The 21,488-nt window shown below is 35.3% G+C and overlaps 1 protein-coding gene across 1 annotated transcript; it reads right to left on the bottom strand.

Annotated features, from left to right (window-relative positions):
- Positions 1–17,713: 17,713 nt before the first annotated feature.
- LOC113059040 (ras-related protein Rab-38-like) lies at positions 17,714–21,168 on the bottom strand. The gene is made up of 3 exons (XM_026227277.1): positions 20,967–21,168; positions 19,248–19,528; positions 17,714–17,920 (listed from the first exon to the last, which is right to left on the bottom strand). The coding sequence occupies exons 1-3, from the start codon at positions 21,166–21,168 to the stop codon at positions 17,768–17,770; spliced, it is 636 nt and encodes a 211-aa protein (XP_026083062.1). The 3' UTR covers positions 17,714–17,767.
- Between the last annotated feature and the right edge of the window lie 320 nt (positions 21,169–21,488).

Here is a 21,488-nt window from a genome sequence, read left to right on the forward strand (position 1 = left end):
TTTAAGGTTATATTAAGGTAATATATATAATTTTGTTGTTGTCGTTTTTATCGCCCTCTGTTGATTGTCGCCGTCGAAAAACTCGTAGGATAGAGGACGAACGGTTAGGCTGCTATGACAACCCTGAGTAAGCGCGGGCTTTTTCCTCTCGTCTTCAACCTCTGAATCCTGGCAGCCATTGAGGTGAAGTCGCACGCCTGGTTTTTAAATTGACACGCAGGCGGGAAGAACGTCAGAGCGTGGGCTGTTGTGGCGGGAATTATGCTGGCATTGACGTTCACCTCGTGTACTCCTCATCTTCCCGTTGTCAGATACATTAAAAGATGACGGACGAAAATCAGGTGAACTCAATTGTCAGGACTGGAGACGAAAATAAATTTAGTCTTGCATATGTAAAATATAGTTTTCTGCCAGGTGTTTCAGAGATGTTGAAAAAACACAATCAGCTTCTCCCTTTTTTATATACAGATTAAAGAGGATTAGGACCAATCTGAAAAAGTCAGGTTCACAGATAAATGCTTATTGCTACAGAAAATTAACTAAAGGTGTATTGAAGGACTTGTATATTAGTAACTCTAAAAGGTCGCAAAGATTGAATATTTAACATAACCCCAGTGAAGGAATAATGGTTTTGTGAATTTCTTTTTATAATAGTATTGCTCTGTGTCATACATTTCTGTCAAAACATGCACCGGTCAACCTGTAAAAAAAGAAAAGAAAAGCCACCTGGACTTATGAAATGCCTGAGCACAAGGCATATAAATCTGAACAGATTAAAGTGTTTTTAATCGATACAGAAATAAATGTATATATATATATATATATATATATATATATACACATACACACATACAATCACCAATTTTTTTTTAAAGGTCCATATGTTAAAGACAAAAAATATTGCCATTAAATTCAAAACATGCACACCTGTGAGCAAAGTGGCACTACATCTCTCAACCACCTGTGGCCACTCAGACTGGGTATTTATTTTCATTCACAGTTATAAAATTGTAAGACATGCCTCGTGTCTACAGTGCTGCTTTGTTCTCCAACAGAGACATCGTTGACTTCCTGTGTTTGTTTCTGCACGCTTAACAGGAGCGGGTTTGAGCACAACCGTGTGCATGTCCCTTTCAATGTTTCATTTGCTGTTGCACATTGAAATTGGATTGTGAAGGTGTGAAAAGTTTCCATCCTGATGATTTTGGCAAATCAGTAACTGTTAAAGGAAACGTGTAACCTAGAGTACAAACAATTAAAAGTTACCTTAGTACCTTGGCTCTGTCATTGAAATATTAGAATTTATATTATCTTCTTACAGCTGAAATTCGTTGTTAATATGTATAAATATTATATTTCCACCAGCTGTAGTAGGCTACTTATAAACATGAAGTGCAGTCTGGCATACACAGACAATAATAAATAGGGCAAATTATAGACATTAATGTACTTGATTTATGGAGAAAAAAAAAAGAGACGAAACATTGATAATCTAAATCATGACTTGCCCTTTACAGCGTTTATATATATATATATATATATATATATATATATATATATATATATATATATAATTTTCTGAGAACTGAAGGTTTTCATGGTTTCTCAGTAATGTTTGTGTGTGTTTTATTCAGAACATGGCATGTACACACTCATCAGAGATGGAGATGTTTCCACAAACGTCTGAACATGTGCAAGTCATTTTGCAAGCTCTCTCTTGGTCTTCATGAAAGGACACACTGCTCTATTATTTTCATGGATTCAGTAAACACTGCCACATATCTTTGGGATATTGATGGGTAATGGAGCCTCTGCTATTATAAGTCTAAACTACATCTCTGATGTAGCTTTGAATTTGGACATCAGAACGCCATTATACAAAAGTTATATAGCTGTTTAATACCAGACTCTTTAAAGATCTGTGAACACAAGAGGATGTCTGTGCTCATTGAAGCGGCCATTCAAGGGTCAGAAGAGTGTTTTGTCCCAGAATGCAGGGCCAAACTCCACAAATACTGTGCAGGATGAAGTATCTTTAGAAATCATTTCAGACTTCAGTTTGACCTTCATCTGTCCACAGCTCTTTTGAGTCTCAGACTGCAGCGTTCAATCACTTCTCTCTGGGTTTCTGAATCTGTTTCAGCTCTCGCCGGCGCTCTGACCTTTTCACTTATGCAAGTCCAAACACTTTGCCTTTCAAATAAAGGACTTGTTATTGGTTCTGTAAAAATAACCACGGTTAAGCCTTTCTGACCGCTGGAGCGGAAAGGGTGTGTGACAGTATTTGAGTGGCTGAGAGAGTGTTTGGACACTATAATACCATAGTTTATCAATATCATAATCATTCTTTAAATTAAAATCTGGCACTAGAAAGTTATAGGATTAAGAATACTAAGAAACACAAAAAAAAAAATACTAAGAAATAATTCTGAAATTCATCTACATGTTTTTCATTTGCAATGCTGACAATATAATGCTGAGTCTCCGATTTTTTGAATTTGATATGTGTGTGTGTGTGTGAGAGAGAGAGAGAGACCCTGGAGCACAAAACCATCAATTTTTCGAAATTGAGATTTATAAATCATCTGAAAGCTGAAGAATTAGTCTTTCCATTGATGTATGGTTTATTAGGATCGGACAATATTTGCAAAAAAATCTAAAAACTGAGAAAATCACCTTTAAAGTTGTCCAAATTAATTCTTAGCAATGCATATTACTAATCAAAATTTGATGTATGTATGGTAGGAAATTTACAAAATATCTTCATGGAACATAATCTTTAATTATCTTTTTGGCATAAAAGAAAAATCTACATACAATGTTTGGCTATTGCTAAAATATACCCCAGTGACTTAAGACTGGTTTTGTGCTCCAGGGTCTCACACACACACACACACACACACACATGTCAGAGTACCATGGTGTTTATATATATATATATATATATATATATATATATATATATATATATATATATACATTGTCTTGAGTTAAGTGTTTCTACAGACCTGACAATCCTTCAAGATGGTCCTCAAATCAACAATAAGTCCTTAATTTTGAGTGAGCATGAATGGAAGAATCATAATAATGTGGTCCAAGCACCGTTGAATGGTGTAAAGACGGTTTATTATCCTGCTGTGACAGATTACACTCTGTTTACTCCAGTGTGTTTGTCCAACTCATTTTATACATTTTGGGTTATGTTTGCTATCCATGTTCAAACTTTTGTTTAGTTTTGTATCGTACTCTTCACAAATACTATCAGTTTATATAAATAACACACACTTGACTGAATGTGTTTCTCCTGATTTTAAACAAGGTTTGACCAGCAACACTGAAGAACAGCTCTAGGTGGCAGTGCAACTCTAGTCCAGACCTGACTGATTCTGCATTGACTGACTGTCTTTGACTAGTTTTGACTAGCAGTTTGCTTCATGCATGATACGGTTTTGTTTGAGACACTTGGTAGCAAGCAAGCAAAATATTGGTTTTGTGTCAAAGTACAACTAAGGGCACGGAAGTTATGTCAATGCATTTCCTTTTTTAACACTGGCTAAAACAGACTAGCATGTAACCATCCGTCTTTAATCTAGCATCTCAAAAAAGACTCTAGAATGTTCTTTAAAACATTGTTTCAGTAAAGCTTCAAATAAATGTAAGAAAGGTTTGCAAATAAATCGCCATTTATTTATTTAGACTGACATTGGTTGGACAAAGTGTTGTTTTACCACCATTCGATTTAAATACATCTTCCAACCTTCTTAGAATAGATTTGTACAACTTTTGAATAGTCTACAGTGGACAGATGTTTATCAGAACATCTGCCAGGTGTTTCAGAGATGTTGAAAAAGGGAATAAGCTTCTCATTTTTCTCTCCAAACTGTTGGCTTTGTGATGTTCTCAGCGGTGGGTTTTTGTGGAAACAGGGTCTTCGAGGTGAATGTTGAGGTTTGCTGACACAATCCTTCTTGGGTCTTGCCATGTTTTCTGTATGCAGTCATAATCGTAAAAACTGCTGTTTGACTGCTGGATTATAAACAGATTCCCAATCACCTTCGTTTCCTGTTTGCATTTAAACCAGTTTGGTTTTCGAGAATCTTCAGTTTCTTCAACACTGGATGAGCGCAGATCCGTTTGTTTCTGAAATAAAATCTGAAGAGCCGTAAACACAGGAGCAGATGATTCGTGATGATTCTGTATGTTAAACACTCGCACCAATGCATCAATGTCGCAGGCACCAGATTTGCTCTGTATCTCATATCTGGAAAGCGATCACAGAATGCTCCGTGGGATTTTCTCTCGGTGGGATTCTGGAAAGGCAAATGCTGGAACATTGGCCAGATTCGCTATATAGATGCTCTTAGAAGAAAACTTGTGCTCATGTCACTGCTGTCCGGAATGACTCTCAGTGTGTTCCTATGTGTACATTACATGCAAAGCTAACATTTAATGCAAGTCAACATTACAGTTTGTAAACTGCAACAACACAAAGTCATAAAGGGAGCAGAAAGAGTAAAAATGAATGCAGCACGATCTAATCTCATCATCATTATCATTATTGTTATTGCTAGCCTGAAGAGCATCATGAAAGAATATGTCAGATTTACACAGCATTATTGCTCTCAGTAGATGATTCTGACTTCCAGGGCTGTTATTTTGCCTTGAGAACCATAGTTTCTGCTTTAAAACTGTTGCGGCTCCGTCTGGCGTCCACACTCTCCAGAGTTTTCGATCCTCGATTTACAGAGACTTTTGGAAACGCCACAAACCCTGTTTTAGTTTCAAAACTCAGATGTTGTGTAATATTCAGTTCCTGTAAAAAAGTCTTCCAGTTCCTCTGTTGTGTTCGTGTTCTCGAGTCACTTAAATACATCAAGTGTGCTTGGTAACGTCACGTTTTCTGACAATATAGTGCTTTGCTAGAATAAGTTTCAGGAGAACAGTACAAATATTCTGTCAGCTCACTGTTTTCATGATTATGAATCTTCATGAGATGGTGTGTGTCTACTTCTTCATATATCAGTGTTTTAGGGCTCAGACTGAAACAGTAGATTCGGTTCAATTTAATTGTGATGTGTTCTTGTTTAAAGTAGTGAACAGAGTTGAATAATCTGTATTTGTACGGATATAAAGAATCATCTATACTCTCTTTTCCATCTACTTTATTTAGCAAAATCCATCTCTTTATCACCTCTACATTATCAGATTCATCCTGTAGGTGTGCAGCGGGGAGAAATTGGACATTAATAAATCATATAACGACATCTTATTCAGCCTCCCAGTTAAAATCAAGATAATAAGCATGTTGAAGGACTAAATTTAATCAAGTGTGTGATAGAGTGATTTGCAGCACTGTTCCTGTTGGAAAAACCAGGTCAGGATGGTTTCTAAAATCAGTAGCAACCAATAACTTTTGTGTTTCTGCTCATATGTGCTCTGATAACTAACCAGCTTGACCTTGACCCCAACAGTTTGCAGTTTAGAGAAAGAACTGCTGAAAAAAAAAACACATTTATAATTGGAAATGTATTGGTTTTAATGGAAATTATAATGGTCCCTGTGGGTCTCTACTGGTAAATGGTTTGCTTGAATTGGTGCCATGTTAAATCCATTAAATCCCAATGGAATTTGGCCCAAAAGACACTACTGGACAGGGTTGCCAGGTCTATAGCAAAACCAGCCTAAACATCAATCGAAAATACCCCATACCTAAAATACTTATTTTCCAGTCAATGCTTAAAAACCAAAAAAAGAGAGACAAACCACAGGGGGAAAAACTCAACCCCCGCCAACAATTAACAAGTAGCCCAATTCCACACGAAATTGAACCCATTGCTAAACCATTAGGTATTGGTTTTAATAACTAACAGTTGATGACTTGTAATAGTATTTTTTTAGTGGAAACCATTTCTTTTCAACAGGATGATTTGCCAAATCAGGTAAAACATTTGTAAGGTGTGCAAAAAACGAACAAAAAAAAAACTATGTAAAGTTATTCCACCATGTGTTATGTACAGTCAGAACTAGATTTTTAACTCAAGAGCGAGCGCCGCCATTTGTAAATTGGATGTTGTGCGAAACTTCTGGTGTCATTAGCTTCCAGTTATTTTACCTGTAGAAAAACAGTCCGATATGTTGCTTGGTATTTCAAACTTTTATTTCTTATCATAATGTTTTAATGTATTATTATAATTATAAACACGCCGGTTTGTAGCTCGAATAATTTTGCACTGCACTTCTTCTAGCTCACTAGCAGCTAATGAATACGAACTTACTTCCAAATGTATTTTTTTAATTCCTCAGCCTTTTATTCTGACTTCTTTTTATTCAGCTCCATTTTAAACCACTTTCTTGTAAAGGCAGTTTGAACAGCGTTTGACTTTTTCTTTAGTACAGACAAGTGTTTTTTTTTTTTTTTTTTGTTCAAACGAAGGGAAATGAAGTGGACACACAAAGGCCGGTGATGGACAATAGAAGGGATTAGACGAGAGTCGTAACACTTTCTCCGCGCAGTAATGGATGTGTTGACACGTGTCGGAGCTCGTCTTCAATTACGGCCTCTTTATGAGATCTCACGCCGTGTTGTGAGAGGACTGTAGTAGTCCTTTAAAATCCAAAGTCAATTATGAATGAAAAGAACGAGGTACAATGGACGAGAGAGACATAAAATCATAGCAGCATTGAGAGATCTTACTCCATAAACCCGCTCAAATACAGAAACGCGCCCACATACCTATTGTCTGGCTAAATCTATCATCTTTTGTCGCAGCCTTCATGCTCGACGCTATAGAGGAGCTGAAATTGGCTGCCAGTATTCCGGTCCTGGACTCGGAGCTCCTAATGGATTAAATTGGTTCCAAGATGTTCAATTTAACTGTGACCCAACACCTCGGAAAGATGATTCATCTGATATGCAAACCAGAGCATGACCAGCAGGCAATAAAAGGCAAATGAACTGCACTCTCTCTCTCTCACACACACACACACACACACACACATACAGACAAGAAGGTTCAGTGTGAAAACGAGCTACATGATTTAATTAATTTGCTGATTGGTCTCAAATGTGAGTGTCTTCAACACATAGAAACAATGATAGGCCACTACTGTAGTTCAGACCTGCTATAACCTTGGTTACTGACCTAAACCGATCCCATACTTACTATATTACCTCTGAAATTAAAGCCGCGGAAGGGAACTTTTGACGCTCTAGCGGTTAATAAACAGAACTGCTTGCGTCTTGCGGAAGAACATCGTAGCCGGAACTACTTCTCTCTGTTTATGTCTATGAAGAATCACAAAGGTACTGGGTTACTCCGCCGCGGTACCCCGAAGCAATCTAAAATAGTCCGAATATAAACACTTATTATAGGTGCACCCTAGTGATTCAGGACAAGCTAAAAACACGGTTTGGAAAATGGATTCATGGTGTACTCGCTTATTATATAAATTTTTCTACATTTTGAACACAAACAAAGTTACGGACCGCAGCTCTGATTGGTTGTTTCTTAACGGGAGCGGATGTATTTTCTGCAAATGGCAATAGGACCACTGGGAGGAGCCAGAGGAGCTTGATTTTTTCACAGATTATCTGTCTCATATTCTACTGTCAGGACATAATGACAGGTTTAACAAATATGTAAAAAATATATATTTACAAAAGTTACCTGCAGCTTTAATGATGCAATAAATTCTGCATTTTCTCTTTTTCAGTTGGATTTGGCCGACAGGTTAGGACAAGAGAAGAAAACAAAATGACCTCAATATTGTGAAATATTATTCCAATTTAAAAGCACTATTTTCTGTATTGAATTATGGTCAATTATAATTTATTCCTGTGATTCAAAGCTTAATTTTCAGTGTCACATGATCCTACTGAAATCATTCTAATATGCTGATTTGCTGCTCAATAAACATTTCTGATTATTACCAATGTTGAAAACAGACGAGCTGTATAAAATTGTTGTAATATATATTTGTAATATATATATATATATATATATATGCCAGCTATTGGTCGTTCGGACTCAAATGTATTCATTCAAGTACTATACTTGTGCTTGTTTCACTGAAGAGATTGATCAATTCAAAAAATGAAAGTTATGCTTTCTCTTTTCTGTTCTCTAAATCTAATCACACACGCGTGATCTGAACAGATGACTTATGAGAGAGGTTTTCTCCTGACATTACTAAAGACAGAAACACAGCTGGGTCCAGAACATCACCTCAGCTGGACCGCAGGATTAAATAAGACACAAAAGGTCAAAGAAATGTGCGTCTCTCTGTCATCCTTTAGATCCAGTGAGGTTTAAACTGGATTCCTCTGATTATTCGAGTGTGGATTTGCCATTTTATTTCTCCGTCTGTCTGCAGTGCTTTGCCTCCCAGTTCATTAACTGTTCATTTCCACACTCCTCTTTCCTTCCGTCCACTTCTCCTCAGTCTGCGAATGGTTGTTTATCATCTCTGATTCAGATTTTAATTAAAATACTCCTCTTCTGAAGCTGTGGAGAGATAGGGGCCTGCAGGACCCTCAGGAAAGATGAGCTGGGACTTGCTCTGCGTATCAGTCAATCTGCATATATTACTTTTTGTTATAGTTCATTTAAATAAAATGCACATTTGTGTGGTTTATAATGGTGTTGGTGGACAAGTCTCACATAGCCAAACTTATGACAATAACCATATAAGACTTCAGCTGGTTCTGACCCAGAACAAACATAAAAAGTGACCAAATTTTCATTTGTCAAATTTTCATTGTCATTTTTATGATTATGAGACATCTATCGGTGTGAAACTATTTTATATAACAGGTTTTCCTGAACTTAGTGGTTGTGAGTTGATAAAAAACTACAAAAAAGTAAAATTACAATTAATAAACAATTTCAAAGTAAAGCTTTTTACTTTTTTGTAGTAATCATAATACATTTCTAGTATATATATATATATATATATATATATATATATATATATATATATAAGAAATTCTCCTAGTTTGGGAATCCCGCATTATCATAATCATAGACCAGCTTGCAAAAACCAAAAATAAAAACCACTTTAAATCATTTCTATTTATATTTCCACTCATTTAAGTGAAGGATATAAACCTGTAAAAAGCTCAAAATCCTTAATATGTTTGGGCAGATCTGATCCTGTGACTAACAGGTAAAATAATGGCTTGGTTGCTTTAATGAGCGTACTGGAAGTGTAGTACAGTATTTATGATTGTGAGCATGACACTATTATGTGAATTCATCCATTTGTCTGAACAGTTAAATCACGCAGGAATCGCTGATGTCACCGAGACATAAATGAATGCAATGTAGTCAACTAAAGCTTTTTTAAAATCCATAAAGTCTGTCTGTGCCAGAGCTGCGCAGACGCCAGTATGGAGCCAGCGGCATGTAATAGTGTTTTCCAGGTCATGAAGGAAAGATTAAATATCAAGCGAGCATCTCAGAAGACCTCTGCCACTAATAAAATAAAGCCTGAAAATGACCAGACACTAGTTATCAGATGGAGTCCACAGAGCGGGAGGATTTACAATCAGAGAGAGAGAGAGAGAGAGAGAGAGGATGAGATGTCCACAACATATGGCCTTTACGAGATGCACAGCTGCGTGATGGAAGGACTCTAGAGGAAGTGCTCTGGCATCCTTCCTGTTTCCTCCTGGTGTCACCTCGTTTGATGCCCTCGTGAGGACGCTGGTCCAGATGTGCCCACAGCTGCTGAAGACTCCGCACACCTGTCCTTCATCACCAGCTGACCGTCATGATATCAAGAGAGACTGTGAATGACAGACAGACAGGTATTTTACATCAATAATGTATGCATGTTTTCTGTTTTCATCTAGAGCGTTCTACACTGACAGTCAGTTGAAGAATTAAAGATTTGTTTTTAGATCATTTGGCCTAATTGGGACATTTACTGGAGACCCTTCCACACATTTACCATGATGTGCACAGTTTCAAAATACTGTAGAGTTTACTGTATGCACTTAGAAAATGAATGAATGAATGAATGCTTTATGATGGAAGTTCTTTATTTTGTTAAACGGTAAAAACAATGGTTAACGGAGTATTTGTGAATTTATGACAGAATTAGAATCTTTAAGATTCCAATGGTGTTTAAAGTAAAAAAAAAATGTTTGTTTTGAATATAAATAATACATTATACTGTACATGCATAATAGATAAGTGATTCTCCTGTAAAAAAAAAAAAAAAAAAAGATTTCTTATTTATTATTTTATTTGTTTATTTATAGCTATGGGTAACATGGTACGTGTTTGTAATTTTATGACTGATTTCAAATGTTTTGCATCATATTTTTTGTGTAATATAACATTTTATTTTGTTTAGAAAATAAATCATGCATAATAGATGTTTTTACTTTTCTGAAGGATTTAGGATGTTTCACAGTGAATTAGTGTTTTTTTAGTTATTTGTCTGTGCTTTATAGTTTCTCCAGGGAATGTCTTCATTAAATAGAGCAATCTGAGATCTAAACCATGAGTTCAAGCATATCCTCTGATTACAGGACGACAGCAGTGCTGAGCTTATAATGGACTGGACTCCGCATTTACTACGGTATTCAGAACCTGAGAGATTTTAACTGAAAACCTAAGAATACATAACGTTATGCTTGATAAGGTATTAATTTTTCAACATTGAGAAGGAAGTCTCTATTTTTGAAAAATTGCCTTTACATAATAGTTAACTTTCTCTCTCCCTTCCCTTGTTACTCTAAGCCAGTATAGTAGGAATCAACACGAAACAGCATTCACAACCCATCTTACCTCTATAATGTGACGTATTCCTGAGTGACAGAATATGCAATAAAATGTATAAGCTGGGATTGGACTTTATCCGTCAGGATTTGTTTGGATGCTGAAAAGTGTTTCAGTATGTCAAGTGAGTAGAAGTTTGAAAAATGAAAGGGGTTTGGATTTAAACTTTAGACTATAAGCAAAGTCTTCTGTGGTATAACGTTAAGGGAACATATAAGGAAGTTCATAGTGAAGATCTTGAATTCATCCTGAATTTATCATTCAGTTTCTGTAAAGTGATTCTTTTTTCATTGTATGGATATGAATGTGTGCTAAGAGAATCAAAGAGCAAGGATCTAGTACTGAATGTGCAAAAAACAGGAATCACTATTGAAAGAACATGGAGTTTCCATGGTAACAGATCAACCCCCCACATCTTACACACCCCAGAACCCAGAGGGGTGCAGGACTCAACTCCAGCGGCACGGATTTGCCTCTTCTTCTTCTTTTTTTTATCAGGATATACTCTTGGTCACATGACAGTCCCAAAGGGTGAATGTTTTATTTTTTCATAGATCTCTCTCTATCTCTTTCCACCCCTCTCTCTCACACACACACACACACACACACACACACTTAACACATTGCATGTTGTAATTGTAGATTTGGTAGGTCTATGTATATGTAGCTATGTAATGTACTCAACCATTCTCAGTTGATAAATACACACACACACACAATATACATAGACTGAATTTTATCAATCTATCTATCTATCTATCTATCTATCTGTCTGTCTGTCTGTCTATCTATCTATCTATCTATCTATCTATCTATCTATCTATCTAATTATTATTTTAGTACAGCGAAGTTGCTTGTTTTGACAGTGTGTAAGTATTGGTGCAAATTTAAGAAAAACCTGCTTATTTTCAGATCAATACATATTCAATGTCTGCACATCTTATTAATAACTATCATGACTATGGCTGAAATAAATCATAAACATGGTTTACTTTTAATGCTTTAAAGTAACTTTTGTAGTTTTATACCAGTGAAACTGAAAAGGGTTACTTATACTTTTATTGGCTTAATACTGTATTGTAGTACTTTTACTTAAGTATACTTGATTTGTGTGCTTCATCCGTCAGTGACAATGATGTTGTCAATTAGACGCTGCATTCCATGCAAAAATAGCATTTCTTTAGTCAAAACTCATGAATCGTGCACTATAAGATGAGGAACGTATTCAAAGTAATAGTCTGTTTTGATTTCATGTTGACCTCAAACTTTTAAGGTAGTGATATCATGTGCTCCAGCTTGTAAGATGTTTATTGTTGTATTGTGTTGTGCTTTATGCAGTACACTAGTGTTTTATTCTCCACGCAGCCTGTGTCAGGTTTCAGCAGGGGAGTTAATGACTTTGTCCACTATTGATCTCAATCACATACCTGCACATGAGTGTCTTTTACTGACATGTGTTTGCTCGTGGATGATCTATGATATGATATGCCTGTCAGTACTAGTTTGGCTGAAATCTGAGCTTCATTCGACTCTGTGTCGCTCATATTTCCTGACGTCTGGACATGTGTGGCATTATTCACAGATGTCACACTCGCACACAGATGTAGCTTTTCTCATTACTGCACGTGTCAGAGATGCATAAACTCCAGATGAGTGATTACTGCAATCTACAGGTGTGTGTGTGTGTGTGTGTGTGTGCTCTTGTTTTTGTATTATATCAGGACACAACTCTGTATAATGACATGGGTATGACACAGGTATTACAAGGAGAGGGTGACTTATGAGGACATAACCCATGTCCCCATTTTTCAAAACACTTATAAATCATACAGAATGAGTTTTTTTTGAGAAAGTAAAAATGCACAAAGTTTCCTTTGAGGGTTAGGTTTAGGTGTAAGGTTGGTGTAGGGCCATAGAATATACAGTTTGTACAGAATAAAAACCATTACACCTATGGGATGAACACACTTTTCACTCAAACAATCACACACACACATCTGCAGCAAAGCATGAGTAACATGCTGACACACATTCATGCATTTACACAAATGTTCTTTCAATCCCGCTGTACATGCATCACAATTATATTTGACTTTTGTTGTGAATGATTTATGAATTAAAGCATTTATAGCAGCAGCTGTATGAATGCATTTTCGCTTGCAGACAGCTGATGGCCACTCTCTCTCATTTTAATGCACAAACGCACATTTAGTTTTAATTAATTGTCAAGCGATGTCAATTTTGATTTGATCTGCTATAATTCACTGGCCTGTTTCTAAAGCTGCTCTTTTCTTTCTCCAAATGGAGTATTTACAGATCATCTCCATTTCTAACATCCTTATTAATGTTGTAATCCTCAGTCTTCGGGCTCATACTCTTTCACTGATTTCTATCCTTTAATCAAAGCTGAAGTGTGTGTCTAGTTGTGTGGTATAAATACATTTCCAGACAGCATTTGACACATTTATCAGGCGTTTATTTCGGACTGAAAAGTTAAAACATTTTTCTCAAACTTTAAAATTGCTAATTATTTTTATTAGACAATAATCACTGAAGTGTTTAAACATTAGGAGTGTTGTCACATTTACTTTCACACCTTTATAATCAATTTGCAGTTTAAAAATATCTTAACTTTAAATGTAATAACAAAAATACACTACAGTTAAAATTCTAATCAAGTATATGTGCTTTAATATATTAGTCAACACATTAAAATGGGTTTAGTTTTTGAAGCATGGCAAAAGATTACATAAAACATATTGTACTTATTTTTTTTGTGTCATTTTTAAAAGAGTGCTTAAGTCTGTTAAGTCATGAGTGCAGACTTGGGTACTGTGGTTTATTATATTATCAGTAATCATTCAATATTAATTTACTTTTAAGAATTATTAGTATTAAGACAATATTAATATTATACTTTTAAAATTTAAAGTACACTACAAGTGAACATTCAACACAATTATGCACCTTTTTTACATAAAAAATGGTCGTTTAATTTTTTTTTTTTATTACTTAAAAAAAATTATGGGAGTGAAGAAATAAATATAAAAAAAGCTAGTTTATACTAAAAATGCATATTGCATTGTTGGGAAAGTTTATTTGTTACAATGTGTTCGGATGTAATTGTAACAATTTTGCTGCAGTTTATATATAAAATAATATAATTTATATATATATATATATATATATATATATGGACTACTCAAAACTTTCAACTAATTATAGAAGAGTAAAAGAAAAAGACAATAAAAAGAGGGCAAAACCTTTAGGAGAAGAGAAGAGAAGTGTTTCTGTGTGACAGGAAGACCTTGTTCTCTCCTGTGGACTGTGACGGCCTGTCAGAGCCAAACAGCTCTGGGGCGATGTCAGCCTTTCCCAGAATTCAATTCATCTCCTCATTTAAAACATCCCAGAGAGAGGGAAGGGTTGTAATATGATCGATGGACTAAAACATCTCTCAGTAATTGAGACCGAAAATGAATCTACTCTTTCCAATTCTGAGAAATCCAACCTGATACTGAACAAGATACAAGAAAAAAAAGAAAAGAAAAAGGATACAAACATGGAGACCTGAGCTGGATGCCAATCAATGTATCCAATGCAAGATTAGGATTAATGCATCCTAAATTATGGTGCGCTGAAAATTGCATGCAAAAAGCTGTATGGATTGTTTACTATTAAATAGCAATGAATTTTTGATATACTTCTGCTTACATGCAAAAGTAAACAGTATGTGAGGTGAACAGTATCTGAAGTATCATAATGCACGTTTGTTATTCTTCTATTTAAACGCTTTGTTATTCTGCCTTAAAAGTTTGTTTAGGCAACAATCTTTTTGTACATAATTTGCCACACCAGCAAAGTGCACAAGTCAAAAATATTTAGCCTAAATGTTACATTTATGTACTTAAATTGAATTATAAATTTAAATACATTTAGATAACACCGTTTTAACAAACTTAATGTGATGCATATTTGTCAGTCATACTTAAATGAAACAGGTCAGATAATAAACTTATTATATATTATATTGTTATATTTTATATGTTATAAAAATGTTATATTTTTTTAAATACACAATAACGGGGTTAATATATTTATCCTCATTAAATCCAGTTTGTTTCAATCCCATACACTTTAATTATTCCACAGTGATCGATATTTTCACCATGTTCATACATTTTCACAAAGAACAGATTCATGCAGATTCTAAGCAATTTGAATATATGCATTTTTTCTGAGAAGGTAGAGAGAACTAAATAAATAAAAGAGGAATTTTACAATCATGGGCAATAAAAGCCTTTCAAGATGCATGAGCAGAAGCATGTGTATCATGTCAGCCCCCCACATCAGAGCGAGAGAGAGAGAGAGTAAATGACTCATTGACCTGCCGCTCGTGCTCTAGTTTGCATATCAAATGAATTCTCCTCCATGTGTGTCGGGTCAGAGCTGAATTGACCTGGAATATCTGCAACTAATTTATTTCATTAGGAGCCGTGAGACTGGAAGCACACGGCCTGAGTGAACACACACTTACACACACACTCACATACACACACTCACACAGAGACAGATATGTACATCAGTGTATGACACAGTCCAATTCAACAGCAAATTATGCCAAGAAAATTATTAAATAGTGATTTAAACATACAAAACACCTTTCATTGTGCCGGTGCTTTTTAGGATAATCAACAAAAATAAAAATCAGAAAATAGGCCGAAATTGAAGATGTATTTGAATTGCATATAAAATCTCCAGCCTTTTAATCGCACAGTTTTAACATAAACGAATCAACTTAATGTAATGCATATTTGACAGTCATACATTAATAAAACAGGAAAGATTTACACATTCAAGAAATTATGGCATTTTATTTCATCATATTTTAGAATCAGCATATGAAGTATGAACTTGGTTTTAAAAAATGGCTAAAAATGAGTTACATGGGATTTATTGATCATAAATATATAAAGCCAGTTATTGTGTGTTTTAAACACATTCAGTTTATTAGTGTTGTTACAGAGATCTGACAATTTAATTGCAAATTTGCAGTACATCATGTTTATAAATATATGTTGAAATCCAAATGAATGGAAATTGTATGCAATTCACATACATACATCTTCAATTTAGGCCTAAATATTTTTCTCTCTGCATTTTTTACTGGGTCACATAGTTTAACATTTAAAAAAAAAAAATACACTTAAGAATTAACATGCCTTAAAAGTACATTCTTTACATTTCTGCTCTTTACCTGTACAGACTTGGTATGATATGATTAACATTTTATGAACTTTTGTATTTAATGCGTCTCTTATTGTTTTAAATCAAACTGAGAAGTTTATTGTGTCAGATTCACAAAACATTCTTAAGAATGAAATTCTTTATTATATGTTTAGAATATTTAGAATTTAGTTTTTTTAATTTAGAATTTTTTGATGTTTCTTTAAAATGTTATATTTTTTCCTGAAGACTGTTCTAAAGACAGAACTTCGGAAGAATTTGAATTCCTGAAACATTTTAACATATTGATATTAGGGTTACCTCTGTAACTAGGAACTTCTTTTGTGTGTGTGTGTGTGAATCTGGCCAATTGTCTGTAATAGTTGATATTCAGATATTATCTATACACATTATATAATCAAAAACTGCAGTGTTCAATAACTGTTTCTGGAGGGGTGTGTATGAGTTGATGTTTGTGTAAAAGCATCTCTAGAGGCTCCTGTTGCTCCTGCTAATTGCACAAACGTTGCTTTTAAATAATACAACAAAGTCTAATAAATAACCTCACACACAATCATGCAGCATTTCGCTAAACATGAACACATTCAAATCCCAGCAGCAGTGAGAAAAACAACCGCAGAGGGAACACACACACTTTATTAAAGATTATGTTTATTAATACTTTAACTCGGAACCTTTCTGCTGTATACTGGGTAAATAGAGGGTTATTTACAGGTCATCATAATATATTTATATGTAAATAAGGCCTTAATTCAAGCAAAAAATAAAGTTAATGCTATAAAAAAATTGCATGCATTGCAAAAACAAAAAATCAGACATATGAAGTTTTGTTTCTAAGAAATTGAGTCAAATGAAGTGAGTTGATTTTTAAAGCAAGCTGTATCTTGATTTAATACTCTTCAGACATTAGCACTGGAAAACAAGCACTTTTTTCAGGGTGATCAGAAGAATCACTAAGTGATTTCCATATTTTAGTGTTTAGGAGCAGAAATCAAGAAAGCAATGCAGATCTGTGTAAAGTTGTATTTTCAGAGTTTGAAGAGTTGTGAATACAAGACATTTACAGTTAGACACCATTGACATATTGTTTTCCTTGCATTTTATTCTTTAAATGTCCTTTACGTGGTTCTTCTGTTTACTTTCAGAAACACTGTTTTAGAAAAATCTGCAACTGCACGTACCAGAAATGTTCAAATTCATCAATACTTTTAATACCTGAATAATTCATAAGCTGAATGACTTCGGCTGACTTGAAAGAAATTATGGAAAATTCACTTTCAGTTTCACTTTACTCATTACGTTTTTAATTTGTTGGCTTTGCTTTTTCAGCTGATTTCTGTTTGTAAGTAAAACTATGAATTAACAGCCAAGTAGGTCAGCGAAATGATAATAAAAATGAAAGAATGGATGGTAAAACGCAGCATTGGCCTCTCAGGGTTTTGATTCTGCAGGAACCTGAAGTTCTCGTGAAGTTTTTGCAGATGAATTTCTCAACATTGTCTCTTTCTCTTAAAAATGTTCTGCTCTGCAAAGTGTTCGATAAGGCTTGTAATCATAGAAACCGAGACAAGGCGACAGGGTTGCCTCTCCGGCGCTGACACAGATAAACAGACACAGAGTCTAGAGGAGATGTGAATGAGATGAGAAGAGACCAAACCCAATGGAAAGACCTGAAAGAACCAGGATGAGGTTGAATGGAGAGGCGCTCCTCAGAGAGTATCTGGAGATCTTCTTCAGGATCTGAAACACGACGAGCAGGTTCCTCCTCGGCTGGACTCCTGCTGCGGCGAGATGGTGTCTACAACCTCGGACTGCAGCAGATCATTCTCATTAGCTATAATGTGCTTCACAAGACAATGTGCGGCCTCATCTATATTAATGTTCTCCTGGAGAGAGAGAGAGAGAGAGAGAGATCGTCTCTGGCTGTGACTGCATTAATTAGCTCGTGAATATTCATGACATACTGTAGCCGAAGGACTGTGAGTCAGCAGAAAGTGTGTGAGCGGTTTTGTAAGCTCTAATCATCTTCACACACAAACACACCTGATTCACTACAAATGTAGTCATGATGCTGAAAATTCAGCTATGATCACAGCAATAAATTACATATTAAAATATATTTACAATAGAAACATGTTATTTTAAATCATAATAATATTTCACAAAATTACTGTATTTACTGTATTTTGCATAAAAACTGCAGCCTTGGTGAGCAGAAAAGACTTCTTTCAAAAACAACAAAAACGTTAAATATGGTTCAGTGATAGAGCGTTGCATTAGCAGTGTAAAAGGTCATGGGTTTGATTCCCAGGGAAAACACATACTGGTAAAAATAAAAAATTGTATAGCCTGAATGCAATGTAAGTCACCTTGGAAAAAATTGTCTGATAAATGTAACAGAAACTAAACCTTTGAACACTAGTATAGATTCTAATAACAATTAATAAATATAAATTAAATCTGAGAATTTTAACCTTGTCATCTGAGGAGTCTGACCACAAGTTTCTGGGTGAGTAAATGACGACAGAATTGTAATCTTTTGGTTAAAAATTAAATAAAACAATATAAAGGTAATTGCGACTTTTTATCTCGTAATTCGTAAATCATTTTTTCCACAATTCTGTGTTTTTTTTCACCACAGAATAAATAAGGCAACTTTTTCTCACAGTTGTGATTATTTTCTTGCAATTAAGACAATCCAGACATTTATTATCAGAACGGAGAGTTAACATCTTGAGTTTATATTGTGCAATTCTGAGTTTTATTCTCAAAATTGTAAGTTTACACCTCACAATCATTTTATTTATTAATTTATTTATTTTGCCATGGAATAAAAAAAAAAAAAGGTAATTGATACTTTCTATATCTGACATCAGACCCCCCCCCAATAATTCTGAGTTTATACAGCATCTCACAATCGCAAGTTTTATAGACTTGTAATCGCTAAAGTTTAACATCTTTACCATAACATCAAAAACTGAGAACTATGAGATAAATAGTGGCATTTACGGTTTATTTTTTTAATCCCATGGCAGAAACAAGCTTCCATGAAAGTGAGTTTGTGTTGTGAGACTTAACTAATTAAACCACAAACAAATCATATTTACTCTTTATCCTCACCGTAACCTCTCACATGACCTTTTAACCTCTGTGCACACTGATCTTGAATATCTGAAGACTGATGGTGATTTGAGATGATTCATGTACAAGTACCTTGGCTGAAGTTTCAAACCATCCCACGAAGCCGTTCTCCTGGCAGAACTGCTCCATCTTGATGCCATTGTTGGTGAGAACGTCTCTGCCCTGATCGCACTTGTTGGCGAGCAATACGGCCACCACGTGTTTGCCGTTGGATAAACTCAACTTGGCATCCAGATCCTCCTTCCACTTGGCCACGGCCTCGAATGTTGACGGCCGTGTGACGTCGAAAACAATGAAGGCTCCCATGGCCTCTCGGTAATACACCCGCGTCATGTTCCCGAAACGCTCCTGGCCTGCGGAAGAGAATGATTTAGAACAAACCACATGACAGATAAAGCTATAGATAGGTCATGAACATACATAAATTTCACCGTGACTTCATGATGATCACGGCAGGACTCAAAGACAACAATGAGAGGTTTATCCTCGGCTGAAGCCTTGGGCGAATGCGCTATAAACCACAGTCTCTTTGCTTTTTCTTTTCTTTTTGATCCACGTGATCATGCTTTGAGATTCTTTTACACATTTCCAAGGGTCACAACTAAAGCCTGGATATCGTTAATGAGGAAAAGCACATTCCAACGGCTCAAAGTGATCAACTCCACTGAGCTCCAGCTTCACGCCGTTAAACTTAAAGCTCAGTGCTCAGGATTAGTGTCAGAAGTTCCTGGAGAAGCGAAGTGAGAAACTATGAGGAGAAACTACCCAGCTAGCAAAGTTAAGAATAAAGTTCTTCCAAGAACTTTTGTTCAAATTATGTGGTCTGATCATTCTAAAAATGTTAGCACACAACCATCTGTACATCGTTCATTGATTTTTAATTTTATTTTCAAGTTTTTTAAATGTTGCTATTTGTTTCAGAATATTCAGAGTATATTCAAAAGTAACGTTCCATAATGTTAGCAAAATTCTAAAACGGAATGTTCCCTTAATGTTTCCATGTTGTTGTTTTTTAACTTTTAGAAAATATTCTAAAATAATTTCAGAACTTAAACACATTTTTGATTAATAGTTTCCAATTAAAACTAAATAAATTATGCTTTCTTTACAGTAAATGGCTTTTTGATAACAAATGGAATGACATTCAGTCATGTAAACGTTTTAAGTGCCCAAATACCTCTGTAATAGAGTTGATTCGTTTTTTTTTCTCTTGAGAACGGCTTCACAATGGCAAATCACGCTCCTGTCTGATATATCTGCTCATTTCATCTATTTACTTCAACGTTTCTGTTTTCCTTCTGTGTTTCTTAGGTGGAAATCTCCCTCACATGAGCCGAACACATGACTGCGCATAGCGAGCGCGCGCCTGAGGAACGTTATTCAAGAGAGAGTAAAACAATGCGGCTTCGTAATTAGATTACGACATATTTGAATACGTTTGATCCACATAACAACATAAGAAAGTTATATAAAGCCTTGGTGTGTGTGTGTGTGTGTGTGTGTATCTATCTATCAAATATTATACAAGTTATGAACTTTGACAAGTTCAAAATACGCACATAGTCGGTCTCTAAGGCTGTACATATACAAATGAATATATTTCTAAAATTCATTGTGTAATTATTTTGCTTATATTATTGTTTATATATATATATATATATATATATATATATATATATCAACAACAATAATATATATATAATTTAAAAAAAAAAATCTTAGGCACAGAAGAATAGTTTGTATTAAAAAAAAAATAAAAAAAAAATCAAGATTTTTTTAAGTGTAAATTACCGGCGATGTCCCAGAGTTGCAGTCTAACGGTCTCCTGTTCAAGGTTGAGAACTTTGAGCGCGAAATCCACGCCGATGGTCGCGCGGTAGTTCGCTGAGAAGTTCTGGTGCACGTAGCGCTTGATGATGCTGGTTTTCCCCACACCCAGATCCCCGATCACCAGGATTTTATACAAGTGCTCCTTCAGGTGATGGTTCTGCATGTCTGTATGAGACGGAGCCGATCATGGACGCGTGTGATCCGCGGTCAGGCTCTGAGGGGAGAAACAGAAACGCCCCGCTGAGAGAAAAGCACAACTTGTGACTCGTCAGTCGAGCATGAGACCAGATACGTAAGGAAACGGAGGGGCTGAGCATCTGTTGATACTTTCATCAACGGTATGGTAATCACAATTGGCAAAAAAGATGACTTATTCAGTTAGATTAAATGCTAACAAAGAGTCGGCTAGCAGATAGAACCGCTGTGAAATGTACTTAGCATGATCAACGCCTTCAGCAACTGACATGTTTTCATCAGCAGTTT

This window comes from Carassius auratus, chromosome 40 (assembly GCF_003368295.1).
Source record: "Carassius auratus strain Wakin chromosome 40, ASM336829v1, whole genome shotgun sequence".
Classification (NCBI taxonomy): domain Eukaryota; kingdom Metazoa; phylum Chordata; class Actinopteri; order Cypriniformes; family Cyprinidae; genus Carassius; species Carassius auratus.